We start from the raw sequence: 13738 nt of genomic DNA, 5'->3' as shown, positions 1-13738 counted from the left end.
GAAGTGAAGTGTTCCCTCTACGGTCCCCACTGCTACAAGTTTTCCATCAGGACTCACCTCTACACAACTCGGCTCAGTGTGGAAGGTGAAAAATTTTTTTAGTAAGTAAATTGTGCATTTGTGTCAGAAAAGAAAATTTACCTGCAACCACTCGCAACATCCCAGACCTCCACCTGCCCATCAAATGAGGTTGTTGCCAGAAGCTCCTCCCCAAGGAAGATGCATCCGGAAATGCCATCACCACTGCTCATCAATGACTTCACTTGCTGTTTGTAAAAAAATTAATAAAAAAATTCATTAAAAAAGTCAACTGCAATGTCCACTGAGGTATCTTAATGCTGAAAATCATAACAAAATTAATGATTATCTTGGTTAAGAACTGTTACCTGTCCCGTCTCTGTATGCAGGAAGTGAAGTGTTCCCTCTACGGTCCCCACTGCTACAAGTTTTCCATCAGGACTCACCTCTACACAACTCGGCTCAGTGTGGAAGGTGAAAACCAGCTTACTGAGCAGAAAAAACAATATTAAAACACATAAAAAAATTCTAGATAAACAAACTTTGTTCATAGTGATGTCCAAGAAGTCTGAAACTATATTATTAAATTAAATCTAAAACCAAATCTAAATTAAACATTTTGCAGGTCAGCCCCTAAACCACAAACTATTAATCTGGACATATAACTGACTGTTTAAACTCGGAATATGAGAATAATATGCTATTGATAAAGGACCAATATTAGTACCTGGCTTCTTTTTGTGCTGCATCTGCGCAGTTTAGCCATTTTACAGCATGCACTCCTCCATTTCTTGTCATGCTTTCTGCCCACAAATGGGCAGAGCTGTCACAAGGTTCATTAAGAGCTGTTTGTACAAAGAGAGCAGGCCACTGGGAGAAAAGAAGGTTGTGGCGCTTCAGAAAACTCAGACACTCTTCAAAATCCTTCATGTTATCTAAAAAACAAACATGAATTTTGTATAGGTTTACCACAGAAATTGTCATTTGTAATTTCAGTACACATTCCCACTCATATATTACATCTATTTTGAGTCCTTTTTCAAGTAGTTGGGTTTTTATAAACATACAACAATAGAAAAGTAAAATACCTGTTGATCTTTTGGATTGCAGCTGATGGGTCTCATATTTTTGGGCTACATGGATAAAAGGAAAAACAATAAATATGATAACCTGTGATCTATGAAGAAAAAGGACAAAAATTCAGAAGCTTTAGTGTTGTCTTACCAAACAAAATGTAGGTCTCCAGAAGTTGGTGAAGAAGTCCATGCCGCACATTAGCATAGAGGAAGTAGTAGCTGGACAGCAGAAAACACAAAGGCTCCCACTGATTACTGCCCATCTGAGCAAAGAGAGAGAATAGACATCTATTATGAGTTTTGTAACCTCACATTGGTCACTGAAGTTGAAAGGTCAAAGAAGAGAGTAGGAGGACACTGACCAGGTGGGCAGTGAGTCGAGACAGAATATCAGCATCAGAGTGAAGAAATGTGTCCTTCCCCTGAGGATTTGACTGCACCCAAAGGTGAGCTGGGAAAAAAATGTTGTATAGAAATAAATATTTATATACATATATATAAAACATGCATTACCTTTCAAACGTTTGGGGTCGGTAAGATTTTTTGGAAGAAGGCTCTTATGTTCACCAAGGCTGCGTTTATTTGATCAAAAATACAGTAAAAATATTGTGAAATATTATTAAAATTTAAAATAACTGTTTTCTATTTTATATAGTTAAAATGTAATTTATTCGATGTAATCTTCAATGTCAACTGATCCTTCAGAAATTATTCTAATATGCTGATTTGGTGCCCAAGAAACAGGATTCTTTGATAAATAGAAAGTTTGAAAAGAACAGCAGTTATTTAATTTATATTACATTACATTTAGTAGACGCTTTTATCCAAAGTGACTTACAAATGAGGACAATGGAAATAAAAATGAAAAATTTCAAATAATAATCTTTTGTAACAATATAAAAGTTTCAATTTAATGCATGCTTGCTGCAGAAAAATATTTATTTCCTTAACCAAAAAAAAAAAAAACAGAAATTATTCTAATATGCTGATTTGGTGCCCAATAAACAGGATTCTTTGATAAATAGAAAGTTTGAAAAGAACAGCAGTTATTTAATTTATATTACATTACATTTAGTAGACACTTTTATCCAAAGTGACTTACAAATGAGGACAATGGAAATAAAAATGAAAAATTTCAAATAATAATCTTTTGTAACAATATAAAAGTTTCAATTTAATGCATGCTTGCTGCAGAAAAATATTTATTTCCTTAACCAAAAAAAAAAAAAAACTTCCTGCACCCCAAATAAAACACGTGATTTACATGTATCTTGTTTTACCTGCAATTATCAGATGACTTCTGGTTCTACTCTCTTCAGTAGACAGGTACAGATGTTCAAAGGCTGACATCACCTCCGGATGGGTCAAAATCAGGAGGTCATCTGAACCCTGACCATGGGACGGTCCAATTACGCTGCATTAGAAGAACAACAGAAAAAAATATTTCAATTCAATTCAAGTTTATTTGTATAGTGCTTTTCACGATACAAATTGTTGCAAAGCAACTTTACAGAAAATTAAGTTTCTACAATATATTTAAGTAGTAGCTTAGTGGTTGACTGTCAGTTAATGTACATATGGCAGAAATGTACGGAAAAATCAATTAAAGACATAATCAAACAGACAATGAACACTATTAACATCAATTATTTTATGATGCAATCAACTTAAAGCAAAATCTGGTAGTTCTGTATGTTTTTATTTCTTGTCAAAAACAGCAGTGACTTCTTATGTCCGTATATTCCACCATTTTTTGAGCTGTACCTGTGCAAAGTTCGGGCCAGCTGAGAGAATATTGCCATGGGAACACGGCTCTCTGGATGCCTTGCTACATGGAGAATTTCCTGCCATGTCACCAGCCCACCTCTGGAGTTTAAATCATTGCACATGTTCAGTATAGTGTAAAGAGAACTCTCCCGCAGTCCTGTGAAAGAAACAGATCAGTGATTAGAGGAATATTTTTTTTCAATACATTAGATATAAGATTCAAAACAAATGAAAATTTAACAAAATAAAATAATAAAATATAATTTAAAAAGCTTTTGGATTCTGTGTGCAGATTCCTTCAAATATTCAATGCATTATATTTATTAATTTGTATATTTAAAAAAAAACAAAAAAAAACAGTATGCAATATCCAAAACAATAGGCCCACCCTGGAGCCCTGTAGAGCCAAATTTAAAGAATTAACAAAACATTATAATACAGCATCAAATTAAATTAGTTCTTGCAGAGCAATTAATGTCTGTGTACCAGTGGAGCTGATGGCAAGAGTAGCTAATGCCCATCCCAGTCCTGCTCTGCAATATTCATTCTGCAGCCTCAGCAGACTGTGCTGCACCAGCTCACCAAGGGACTGAGGAAGAGACTGGAGGCTGTCCTTCATCTAAACGACAAATTTCATCATCAATATTATGTTCAACTTCACACTTCTTTTGCAAAATAACATTATTTGGATCACATAAAATACATTTTAAAAAGTGTATTCTTTAACAATTATTTACCTTCTCAAAGGAGGCATAATTCCTAAGCTCCTCACAAGCCAAATGGAGGTAGAGTGGACTCACGGAGCCTTTCTTCATCAGCAGTGTCTGAAGCTACAGGGCAAACACAACAATAAATTCACTAAATATTCAAAAAGAGGTCTCAATTTTTTCTTATATTACTCCAACAGCAAAAGGGAAGTTCACCTGGTTATTGAAAGCAGAATCACTCAGTTTCTTTCCAAACTCTACAAGCTGTTTCTGCACAATCTCCTTCTTGTCAGGTAAAGATAATTGCCCCAATGGAAATGACACAGTACTTTTCCTTTTGCTAATAATGTTTTGTAAGGATGACTCTGAAGTAACACTCAGAACCAAACAGACACCCTGAGAGGACAACGAAAAAGAAGGTTCAATCATTTTATCTCCACTTACTTACAGTAAGTGTGCATGTGTGTTTGTGTGTGCATGTTCCTCTCTCTTACTTTAGGGATGTGCTGTGGGATCCATTCTGACAGCCTTTGACCTCGACCGTCATGGACACGGTCCGCCCCATCAACAAGCAATGCCAGTGGCTTCTTTTTGTTCAGGTCATTCAAGTTCAAGTGGAATTCAGACAACAAGTCTCTGTAGTGCAACAAGAGAATAATTATGAAACGTATTTGCTGAAATTACAATACATGTTACATCAGATCCTTCCTTACTTATAAGATGTGTTTGGAGGCAGCTCCACATCGTCTTTTCTTTTCCTCAGCCATTGAACAAGACAGCGAAGAAGCTGCTCAATATTGCAAGCTGACTGGCTAGCATCTGTGGAGTAGGATATGACATCACAAAGAGGGGCTTTCTTGTTTTTGACAGAGGTTTTGAGTGCCTGGGCCAGGGCAGCCTTAATAAAACAGAAGATACAGAGAGATAGTCAGATTAACTTCAGTGTTCTTTTCCTAGCTGATCATACACTGGCATTAATACACGAAGAACGATGGTTATTTAAACAATGTACAGTTACCATGAACACAGTTTTGCCCTCTCCAGGATTTCCCTCAACCATCAGAATTCCTCCTTTTTGCTGACGTTCTTGAACTTTTTCTGTTGCCATTGAAATAAGCTTTGCCCTCCCATGAAATTGTTGTTGTTGGGCATGCTGATGCACTTCTTGTTCCTCAGTCTCTGAGGCCACATCTTCATCTGTCTCCTACAAAACAAGAACAAAAATTTTGGTGAGGAGGAAACTCTACTAATTAATAAATGAAAAAAAAAGAAAAAAGAAAAGTAGGTGGGGGTGTATAAGGGTATATTTAAAAAAAAAAGGTTAACCAAACAAGTTATCAAATGTGCAAACAATGTTAATTTTGATTTCACTGATATGAATAGAATAAACAATTTTAAATCCAAAAATAATTTTTTACAAACATTGATAAAAAAAAAAAATCGATTTTGAAGTGATTGGTAATTGCATATTTGCCTTTTCTATCATCAACTGCCCTACGTATGATTTTCCAATTGGAGCAGAATCCGAGACTTAATCTGCTGTCTGTCAGATATTTAAGACGCTGTTAGACTCATATCTATTTATCCACATCATCCTTATTTTTTTTTTGATTGATTTATCTTTTAATTGATGTATTGATGGTTTCAAACGATTACTGAGTGGCCCCCAAAACGTGAAACATATGAAAACCGTTAATTTCATCCGTTTTGATCACAGTCTGACCTCCACAAAGAGCTGCTGTATGGCTTCCCAGATATTCTCCAGTGCCGCCCTGCCAAAGTCCTCTAGGCATTTCAGATAGGGCTTTCCATCCACCACCCCACCCCATTCACAGGGATAGCTAAGAGAATATAAAGCAGTGCAAAAATAAATACATAAGTACTCACAGTGCTGGCAAAACAAATGTACTGAACTCACTTTTCTGTCACTTTGAAGTCGCTGTTCCGGATCCATGTTTTCAGGCTGTTCATTTTAGCTTCAGCTTCTTTGGATTCTGCCACAAAGTCTGTCCTCCATGCCACTGGCACTGAACTAAACATACAAATGCACAAAATGTGGATTATATGACATACTGTATCTCCAGTAAGTCACAGAGTTTCAGAAACATTAGCTTGCAGTTGATATTGTGTTTTCCATTAGTTCATTTCTAGGTTGCCGTCTGTCAACTATGAAATGAATCCAGTCAGCAGACAAATAATAAATAAATGTATACCTGGCAAGATGAGGTGATCTGAAGTAGAAGAACATGCGGCTCTGGGCAGTGTCTGGATACAGAGTTTGAAACTGTCGAATCTCCATTTCAGTGATGGATAACCCATTAGACGCAGAGTTCAGCTGGCAGAGTGATGCATGAAAACAATTCATGAAACTTAAACTTTAGGACAAGGATCAACGGGACATTAAATATCCTGTATCAAGAAACACTTATTCCCAATTTTGGAAACGTTGAAAATGTTGAAAGTTGTGCTGCTTAATATTTTCATGATCTTTTTTTTCAAGAATCTTTGTTGCGTAAAAGTTTTAAAAAAGCAGTTACATGTTATAAATATCTTTACTGGCAATTTAGATCAATTTAATGCATTCTTGCTTAAAGTATTAATGTCTTTCAAAAAAGTCCTAGCCCCAAACTTCTGAGAAGTAGTGTACTTTTTATTTTGCTTCTCTTATTTAGCTTGCAATTTTCTGGTCAAATTTTACTCTGGTAAACATTAAACTTAATGTTGTGCAGCAAGATTGTACGTGACTCATCACCTTTATCACACTTTTGATAAAAGCATCTATCAGACAAATAAATGTAATTACCCAGCTGTATTGAGGAAGTTCAGGTAGGGTGGGGCGTGGCGGCACTAGGCCATATCTCTCCCCCAGAATTCCGAGCAGCAGCTGGCTGCGACAGACCTCAGACAGACAGAGCTCCACAGCACGGTTAGACTCCTCCTCGGTAACGCCCCAGCGCAGCTCCACTTCCTGCAGGTAGAGATAGTGTGGCGCAGCTCGTCTCCTGAGCTCGGGAAACACACTACGCACAAGAACATCCCTCTCCGCATGCATGTCTCTGAACGTAGAAGAGATGAACACTCGGACACTCTTCCATCTATGAAAAGTAAGGAAAGAGAATCGATGAAGACAAGTTTTTTTTAGCATTCAATTTCCAATATACTAATGACTTGTCTGGTCTCCATTGGAATATATGTTGGACCACAGCCACCCAACATAAAGAGATTGATGAAAATTTTAAAACTAGAGATTTATGGATTTTTTAATGGGCATACCTGAACTTTAGTGTTGGCGGCAGTGAGATTACATCTGCAGCTCTCTCAGGTTCAGTTTTGCGCCCCTGTGGTGGCGGGATGTTATAGACTCTGTCCATGTGCTCCACATGCTGCAGCATCCGTGAGGAGCCTCTCTCTGAGACAAACCTACGACCATAGAACAAATCTAAATGAACAACTGAATCTCCAGCCATTGTCTATTAAAATAGATTCAACAGTAAAGTAGTAAAATACATTGTTGTTTACGAACAGATATAAGGAAGTACGGTATTGAATAATTTCTATTATATGCACTAATATAACAATAAATAGTGTAGTTAGAAACGGCAAAAATTCCAGATGGGGGATTCTATGAACAATATTAACATGACAGTTTTATACAATTACCTGAATTAGACAGTTTATATGAATTTACATGAACATACCAATTCTAATTCTGCTTTCTCAACTAAAGTTTAAAATAAAAAATATTTAAAATAATAATGTTTAGGAACTTCATGATTCAAAAAGCATGTTATTATCATTGCGGTATTCAAAAGTTGTTTTGTGACATTTAAGATATTCAAAGATATATTTTTATGCAACAAGGAAGCATTAAGTTGATGCAAATGTGATAGTGAAGTAGTTGTATTTTTGTGTATTGAAGTAATTGTAAAGTATTTGGTAAATATTTCAAATAAATGCTGTTCTTTTGAACTTAATATTCATAAAAGAAACCTCCAAAATATTATGTACCACTGTTCTTAACATTGATAATAATAATAATAAGAAGAAATGTTTCTTGAGCACCAAATCAGCATATTAGAATGATTTCTGAATCATCATGTGACACTGAAGACTGGAGTAATGGCTGCTGAAAATTCAGATTTGCCATCAGAGGAATAAATTACATTTTAAAAAGTTTTTTAAATTGTGAAAATATTACTGTTTTGACTAATTTTTATTTAAAGGGGTCATATGATGCGATTTCAAGTTTTCCTTTCTCTTTGGAGTGTTACAAGCTGATTGTGCATAGATAAGATCCCTGAAGTTGCAAAGACTAAATTCTCAAAGCCAAAGAGATATTCTTTATCAAAGTTAAGACTCTGCCTTGCTATTGACTGTTCAAATGTGGAGTTTTGCGCATCGTGTGTGTGTAGAGAGAGAGAGAGAGAGAGAGAGAGAGAGAGCAGTGTGTGTGTGCGTGCGAGAGAGCGGTGTGTGTGCGTGTGCTTGCGAGAGAGAAAGAAAGAAAGAGAGCGTGAGAGAGCGAGCCACGCGAGAGCGAGACACATCACAGTGGAGTCAGCTGTCTTAACCGTGGCTTGTGTACTGCAAACACATACCAGCTTCATCATGGTGTCTGTCACACGACTCTGTTCCCCTTTCGGGCTGTCTTTACATTTATTTTGAAAGACGAAGCTCGCGATTATGGTAAGAGGCGTTACATTTCCGACGAGTGCTTGCGGTGTTCGGCCAATCACAATGCATAGAGGACCTACAATAATGTACAGTATTTGAAAAATAATGTGTTTTTTGAACATTAAAGCATGTCAACATATTCTGTTACACCAAATAATGATCTTTAAAAAAAGCATCATATGACCCCTTTAAAAAAAATGTAGCCTTTGTGAGCATACCAACCATAGCTTTTTGAATGGTAGTGCTTATTGTGAGCACTTGGTAGATTCTACACTAGCTCTTACTGACAACTGCATGTTTTTTCACAAGAAAAGCATCTTAAAGTATTTCACAAGAAAGAATATATTGAGCACAACAGCTAAAGATCTTACTTCAGTATCTGCTCGCTAAACCCCCAAAGCTCTACAGTGTTGGAGTTCAGTTTGTATTTCAAAGTATCCATTTTCCTGTTCAAAATAAACAATACAAGATTTATTTACAACTACAGCAATTTTGGTCACATTTCTGGTCTAAGCAGCAGACATTTTAATGAAAAGACATAAAATTTCAATTTTGGCAAATGAAGAAACAAGTTTCACAAAACATACATGTTTCCGAGCCGCACACGTATCACAACAGCATCACGGTTGATATCTTGCCGATAGTTATTGATAGCCACAATTAAATCTCTGTTGATGCAGTCATTCTCACACACAACTATACGATCCAGCTGTGGGGGGAGATGTTTTAACAGACATGTCATGTGCAAAATAAATGTAATGTATCCTGGGACAACTATAAATGCAAAAGGGGCTCACACCTTTGTCTTCTCTTCAGATAGCTTAGTGAAGAATGTTGTGGAAGATATGCATTCAGGCTGTACATCATAGTCATTCAAATCCTAAGAGAAAAGGGAATAGAGAAAGTGAGGATTAAACAAAGAACATCCAAAAATAATGTCATTATGAAGAACATCAAACAGCATTATAGTACAATATTAGATAGGTAACTGTGTATGCTTATTTCCACCCTTTTTGCATTTAGATGAAAACACTAATACTTTAATAATACTGTCTTTAGTGAATCTCAAAATGAATATTAATTTTTATACTGTACATTACAATGTTGTGGTGCTTAAATTTACTTGTAGCATTTAATGCTGGAACTTATTAGCGTTTTATTATAATTGTTTTATTGTTTCATTTTATTTAAGGGTTTTATTTTAATGTAAATGTATTTTTTTAATAGAAAAAAAATTGAAAAAAGGGCTGTTTGATTTATAAGAGTATATTCAAAATAAAAGGGAAATTCTTACCTTCACTTGCTTCATTGCTTGCCTCACATTATCCAAAAGCACTTCAGACTTCACCTTGAACTCCTGGAGGCCTTCATCGCCAAGCAGCATGACTTGGGAATCTTCGCTACAGTAGTTGATCATCATGCTTAAAAGCATTGCAGCTTCCTGTACCTGCAGTACATATAGTCCACAATATGTTTCATTTATACTAAAAGACTAATTTCATAACAAATTAAATGTAATCACTTATACAACATCTTACAAAAATATAAATCCACAGTCACTCTGAAAAACACATAAAAGTACAACTCTACTGTGCTAATAACTGCAACAATAAGACAGCTGACCGATGCTGAGAGTTTATTCTCATCAGTATCTTCGGTGCTTTCAGGGGGCAAGCAGACATCATCAGCACCACTCCAGTCCCGATCCTCTGAATTATCAGCATCACAGATCACAAGTGTGCGTCCAGGAAGAGGCGGGATGTTGTACTTGCAGGAGATCTGCAAAGCTTTCTCCAAAGCACAGCAGTACTTGTTCAGAAGCTCCTGAGTGTACAGCCTCTGACTAACAAATTACATTACCAAAAAAAAAAACATGTCAATGCAGGGGTAAAATGAACTAAAATTATTTAATCTATTAATATATTTTAATCTAAAATGATCATACTATGTATTAATATTGAACAAAATTTTCAGCAATACACACTTTGCTTTTTTCAGGAGATTGCGTTTGGCATTGAATATGCGGTAGACAAAGGGAACACTCATTGTAGCCCTCAGTCTCTTGCGCGGTGTTGTTTCCCAGTTGCAATGTCGGAATCGTTTGCTCTTAGGCAATTTCTTCAGGACCCCTTGCAGGATCTCCCTGGAGCTTGGCACCTTGACCGCAGGCCCACCAGCTGAAAGGGGGAGAACAAATCACTCAAACTTCCTCAGGCACACGTCTATCGAAAATGCAGTGGGAAATAATATGGATTCATCAACATCCAATGAGATCCGAAGTTTGTAGATAAAAAAACACTAAAAATCTTTAAAATACCATAAATGTGTCCTTCATAGGGACTAAATTAATTGTATACTACTGTTCCAAAAGTTTGGGGTCTGTAGGATTTTTTTAAATTAAACAAACAAAAAAACATGCTTAGCAGAGCTGCATTTATTTGATCAAAAATACAGTAAAATCAGTAATACTGTGAAATATTATTACAATTTAAAATAACTGCTTTCCATTTTAATATATTTTAAACAGCATTTATTTGAAATAGAAGTTTTCTGTAAGATTATATATGCATGTATGATTTTGCCAAGCAGGACAAGTGTCTGGATCAGTATCTTTTTCCTGTTAAACAAACATAGTCCTAACCCTAACCTTTACAGACATTTTTTAGGAAATTATAACTTGAAACTGTTGTTAAAGCCTCAACTTCAGCCTGAAAACCTAACCCTAAAATCTGACTGGTTGACAAACATGTTGATCCAGGTACCATCCACCATACATAAACTTACCAAATTTACTGAGCTCCAAAATGACTTTATAAGCAGACAGGAAACGGAAAGGAAACTGCCTGCTCTTAATTACAGCATTCTGTAAGATGAAACACAGTAAACCCGTAAATTACTTGATCATGTTACATAAGTTTCAGTATGCAAAAGACTGAATTAAGAGACGCTCACCTTCGAGGTCAGTCTGTTGAGGATCTTAGTATGATGATTCTCACTGATGCCCACAGAGATCATGTTCCTCAGATTCCTCAGCATTGCCATAAAAGGAAGAGACTTTTCATCTGCAATCACAAAAAACATACTTAAATATGAGTAGATGTTCAAGAATTAAACCAATTTTGGACACAGTGCAGGTCCCTCATTCACACCGATGAGTTTCTCCCAGGTGGAGGCTTTGTTTCCCTCCTGACTTAGTTTGCATTCCCACGTGTCGGGCTGCTTAAGTTTCATCCGTTTTCCAGCTCTCTCTCTCTCCCAAACCCCACTAAGACCACTGCGAGAGAAGGCCTTCAGATCACTCGGGTATCTACATGCAAAGACAGATAACAAACATACTCATGACTGGACTATGCAATATACAGTTAATATAAAACATTTTTGACTAAAATGTATATGACAGTTTGTAGGACTAACTTCTTTCCCAGAATGGCCATGACATGTTCTGCAGGTTCTTTGATGTGAAGACGCTTTATCATTTTCTTGAGGCTGAATTCACTCTGTTTTTTATCCTTTGCAGTCCGACTCTGGCTCTCCAACTGTATCATAACATGCAGAACTGTATCATAAGATGTTCAGAAGACATGATGTACAATAGTAATTTGTAATGCTATGTAATATCAAACAGATCAAACTAAACACAGACAAGCTCACATATTTTTTGAGAATGGAGATGTCAACTCTGACAAGGTCACCCCACTTTTTCCACTGTGCAGCAGAGATTTTCTGAAAGAAGGATAGAAAACAAAAGCATTTTAAAAGCGATGTGGAAAGACAAAAAAAAAATCAAGAAAGAGTGTTCATTATAGTAGTTAGTTATATAGTAGTTGGTAGGATGTGTGCAACACTGAAAATATGGGATTGAAAATCTCTTGAAATAAACATTAAGAATTTTAAAAGTATATTAATTTTTTTAATTATTATTAAAACAAAACACATTTTTAAAGAGGGATGTTCAGTGGTCTCAGACTTGTGGAGCCCACTGTATATGTTTAGATCTATGATATTATTTACTAATAATATCAGTTTTTGACATATTACCTCTCCTTTCTTATGCTTCTTGTTGTGCTTGCAGCGATGCCTCCGTGTATTGTATTTGGCCATCTGATATTCAGTGAACTGTTTAAATTTATCCACCAGGGCTTTTTTCAGGCAGGAGGGTAAAGATTTACTGAAACACTGCACAAAAACATTTAAAAAGCATGAAAAACAAGAATAATACAGTAAAGAGCTAAATAAAATCCTTATTTGAACATCTGCCATGCTAAACCCAGAATATAAATATGGTAGGAATAAGGGCAGTAAGATATTTAATATTAACACTTACCATGCTATAGATTCTTGTCACCTCCAGCCAGTCAGATGGCAGCTGTACAGCAGCACAAAAATACCTTCTCAAGTGTGGCTTAGAACCAGGCAGATGGGCCGCCAGTGCCAGCAGGAAGTTGGCTGTGATACGAATGTTTAGTTCCTGCCTAGTATAGACTGCAACCTAAAACCAATTCAATTATGCATAACCACATGTTAACAGCTGACAACATAACCCACACACTCACAGTCACACATACAAAAACGCCAACCTTTAGGAGAAACTCAGGGTCTTCTGTGGTAATCTCTGTGGCCAGAACCTTAATAATGGCCCACACACTCCTCTTCTTATCCCAGTCCTTCTGGCCTGGGGTACAGCTCTTATTAACCAGGGAGCAGCACACCATATTCAGCAGGTTGTGCTAAAGTTAAAAAAAACAAAAAAACAACGGTCACATAAGAAATTGACAGATTTCATAATCAATACTCTGTCAATCCATTTTCTGGAGTAAGAATAATTCTATATACAGTGGGTATAGAAAAGAATCCCCCCCTTTTGAAATAATCACATTTTGTTGCTTTGCAGCCTGAAATGAAGACGGACACGGTTTTTGTTTTATCCAGCTGTATTTACTCAGTGCATCTTATAACATCCAAGTGAAAGATATAACATCAACATGTCAGAAAAAAATTGAAAGTTGGAAAGAGGATCACCCCCTTGTATCAGTATTTTGTTGAACCACCTTTGCACATTTAGCTTTGCACATCTAGACTTTGCAATATTTTGCCCACTCTTCTTTGCAGAACTGCTCAAGTTCAGTTAAATTTGATGGTGTCCGCCCGTCATATCATTCGGTGTTGAGGCCAAATAATTAAATTTTAGTCTCATCTGCCTCAGAATCTTAAAGGTGCGTTTTGGCAAAGCTCAGTCGTGACTGCATGTGGCCTATCTTCAGGAGTGGCTTTTTTTCATAAAAGCCACATTTGTGAAGAATTTGTGATATTGCTTTCACATGCACACAATTACCACTCTTTGTCATAAATTCCTGCAACTGCTTCAGAGTTGCTGTAGGCCTCTTGGTCGCCTCTCTGACCAGTTTCCTCCTCGCTCTTTCATCCAGTTTGGAGTGACGTCCTGATCCAGGGAGCATCTGTGTTGTACCAAATACCTTCCATTTCTTAATAATATAC

General features: G+C 36.5%; 1 protein-coding gene across 1 annotated transcript in view; it reads right to left on the bottom strand.

Annotated features, from left to right (window-relative positions):
• Positions 1–13738, bottom strand: part of LOC107558878 (telomerase protein component 1-like) — a 28501-nt gene that overhangs the window by 6219 nt on the left and 8544 nt on the right. Inside the window, exons 4-36 of the mRNA XM_016242575.1 lie at positions 12820–12969; positions 12567–12731; positions 12281–12418; positions 11894–11965; positions 11657–11778; positions 11392–11549; positions 11195–11304; positions 11027–11105; positions 10227–10419; positions 9866–10085; positions 9537–9689; positions 9042–9122; positions 8830–8951; positions 8614–8688; positions 6842–6988; positions 6372–6663; positions 5782–5903; positions 5487–5600; positions 5292–5409; positions 4587–4772; positions 4282–4466; positions 4063–4204; positions 3785–3964; positions 3599–3691; positions 3348–3480; positions 2859–3018; positions 2375–2508; positions 1457–1545; positions 1243–1357; positions 1107–1151; positions 746–953; positions 387–507; positions 142–266 (exon numbers count right to left, since the gene is read on the bottom strand). Of these exons, the coding sequence (XP_016098061.1) occupies positions 142–266; positions 387–507; positions 746–953; positions 1107–1151; positions 1243–1357; positions 1457–1545; positions 2375–2508; positions 2859–3018; positions 3348–3480; positions 3599–3691; positions 3785–3964; positions 4063–4204; positions 4282–4466; positions 4587–4772; positions 5292–5409; positions 5487–5600; positions 5782–5903; positions 6372–6663; positions 6842–6988; positions 8614–8688; positions 8830–8951; positions 9042–9122; positions 9537–9689; positions 9866–10085; positions 10227–10419; positions 11027–11105; positions 11195–11304; positions 11392–11549; positions 11657–11778; positions 11894–11965; positions 12281–12418; positions 12567–12731; positions 12820–12969 (4547 nt within the window). The remainder of the gene's footprint in view (positions 1–141; positions 267–386; positions 508–745; positions 954–1106; positions 1152–1242; positions 1358–1456; positions 1546–2374; positions 2509–2858; positions 3019–3347; positions 3481–3598; positions 3692–3784; positions 3965–4062; positions 4205–4281; positions 4467–4586; positions 4773–5291; positions 5410–5486; positions 5601–5781; positions 5904–6371; positions 6664–6841; positions 6989–8613; positions 8689–8829; positions 8952–9041; positions 9123–9536; positions 9690–9865; positions 10086–10226; positions 10420–11026; positions 11106–11194; positions 11305–11391; positions 11550–11656; positions 11779–11893; positions 11966–12280; positions 12419–12566; positions 12732–12819; positions 12970–13738) is intronic.

Source organism: Sinocyclocheilus grahami, unplaced genomic scaffold, assembly GCF_001515645.1.
Source record: "Sinocyclocheilus grahami isolate Dianchi unplaced genomic scaffold, SAMN03320097.WGS_v1.1 scaffold21.1, whole genome shotgun sequence".
NCBI classification, from domain to species: domain Eukaryota; kingdom Metazoa; phylum Chordata; class Actinopteri; order Cypriniformes; family Cyprinidae; genus Sinocyclocheilus; species Sinocyclocheilus grahami.
Note: the sequence above shows the minus strand (reverse complement) of the source record. Positions and strands in the feature narration are given on the sequence as shown.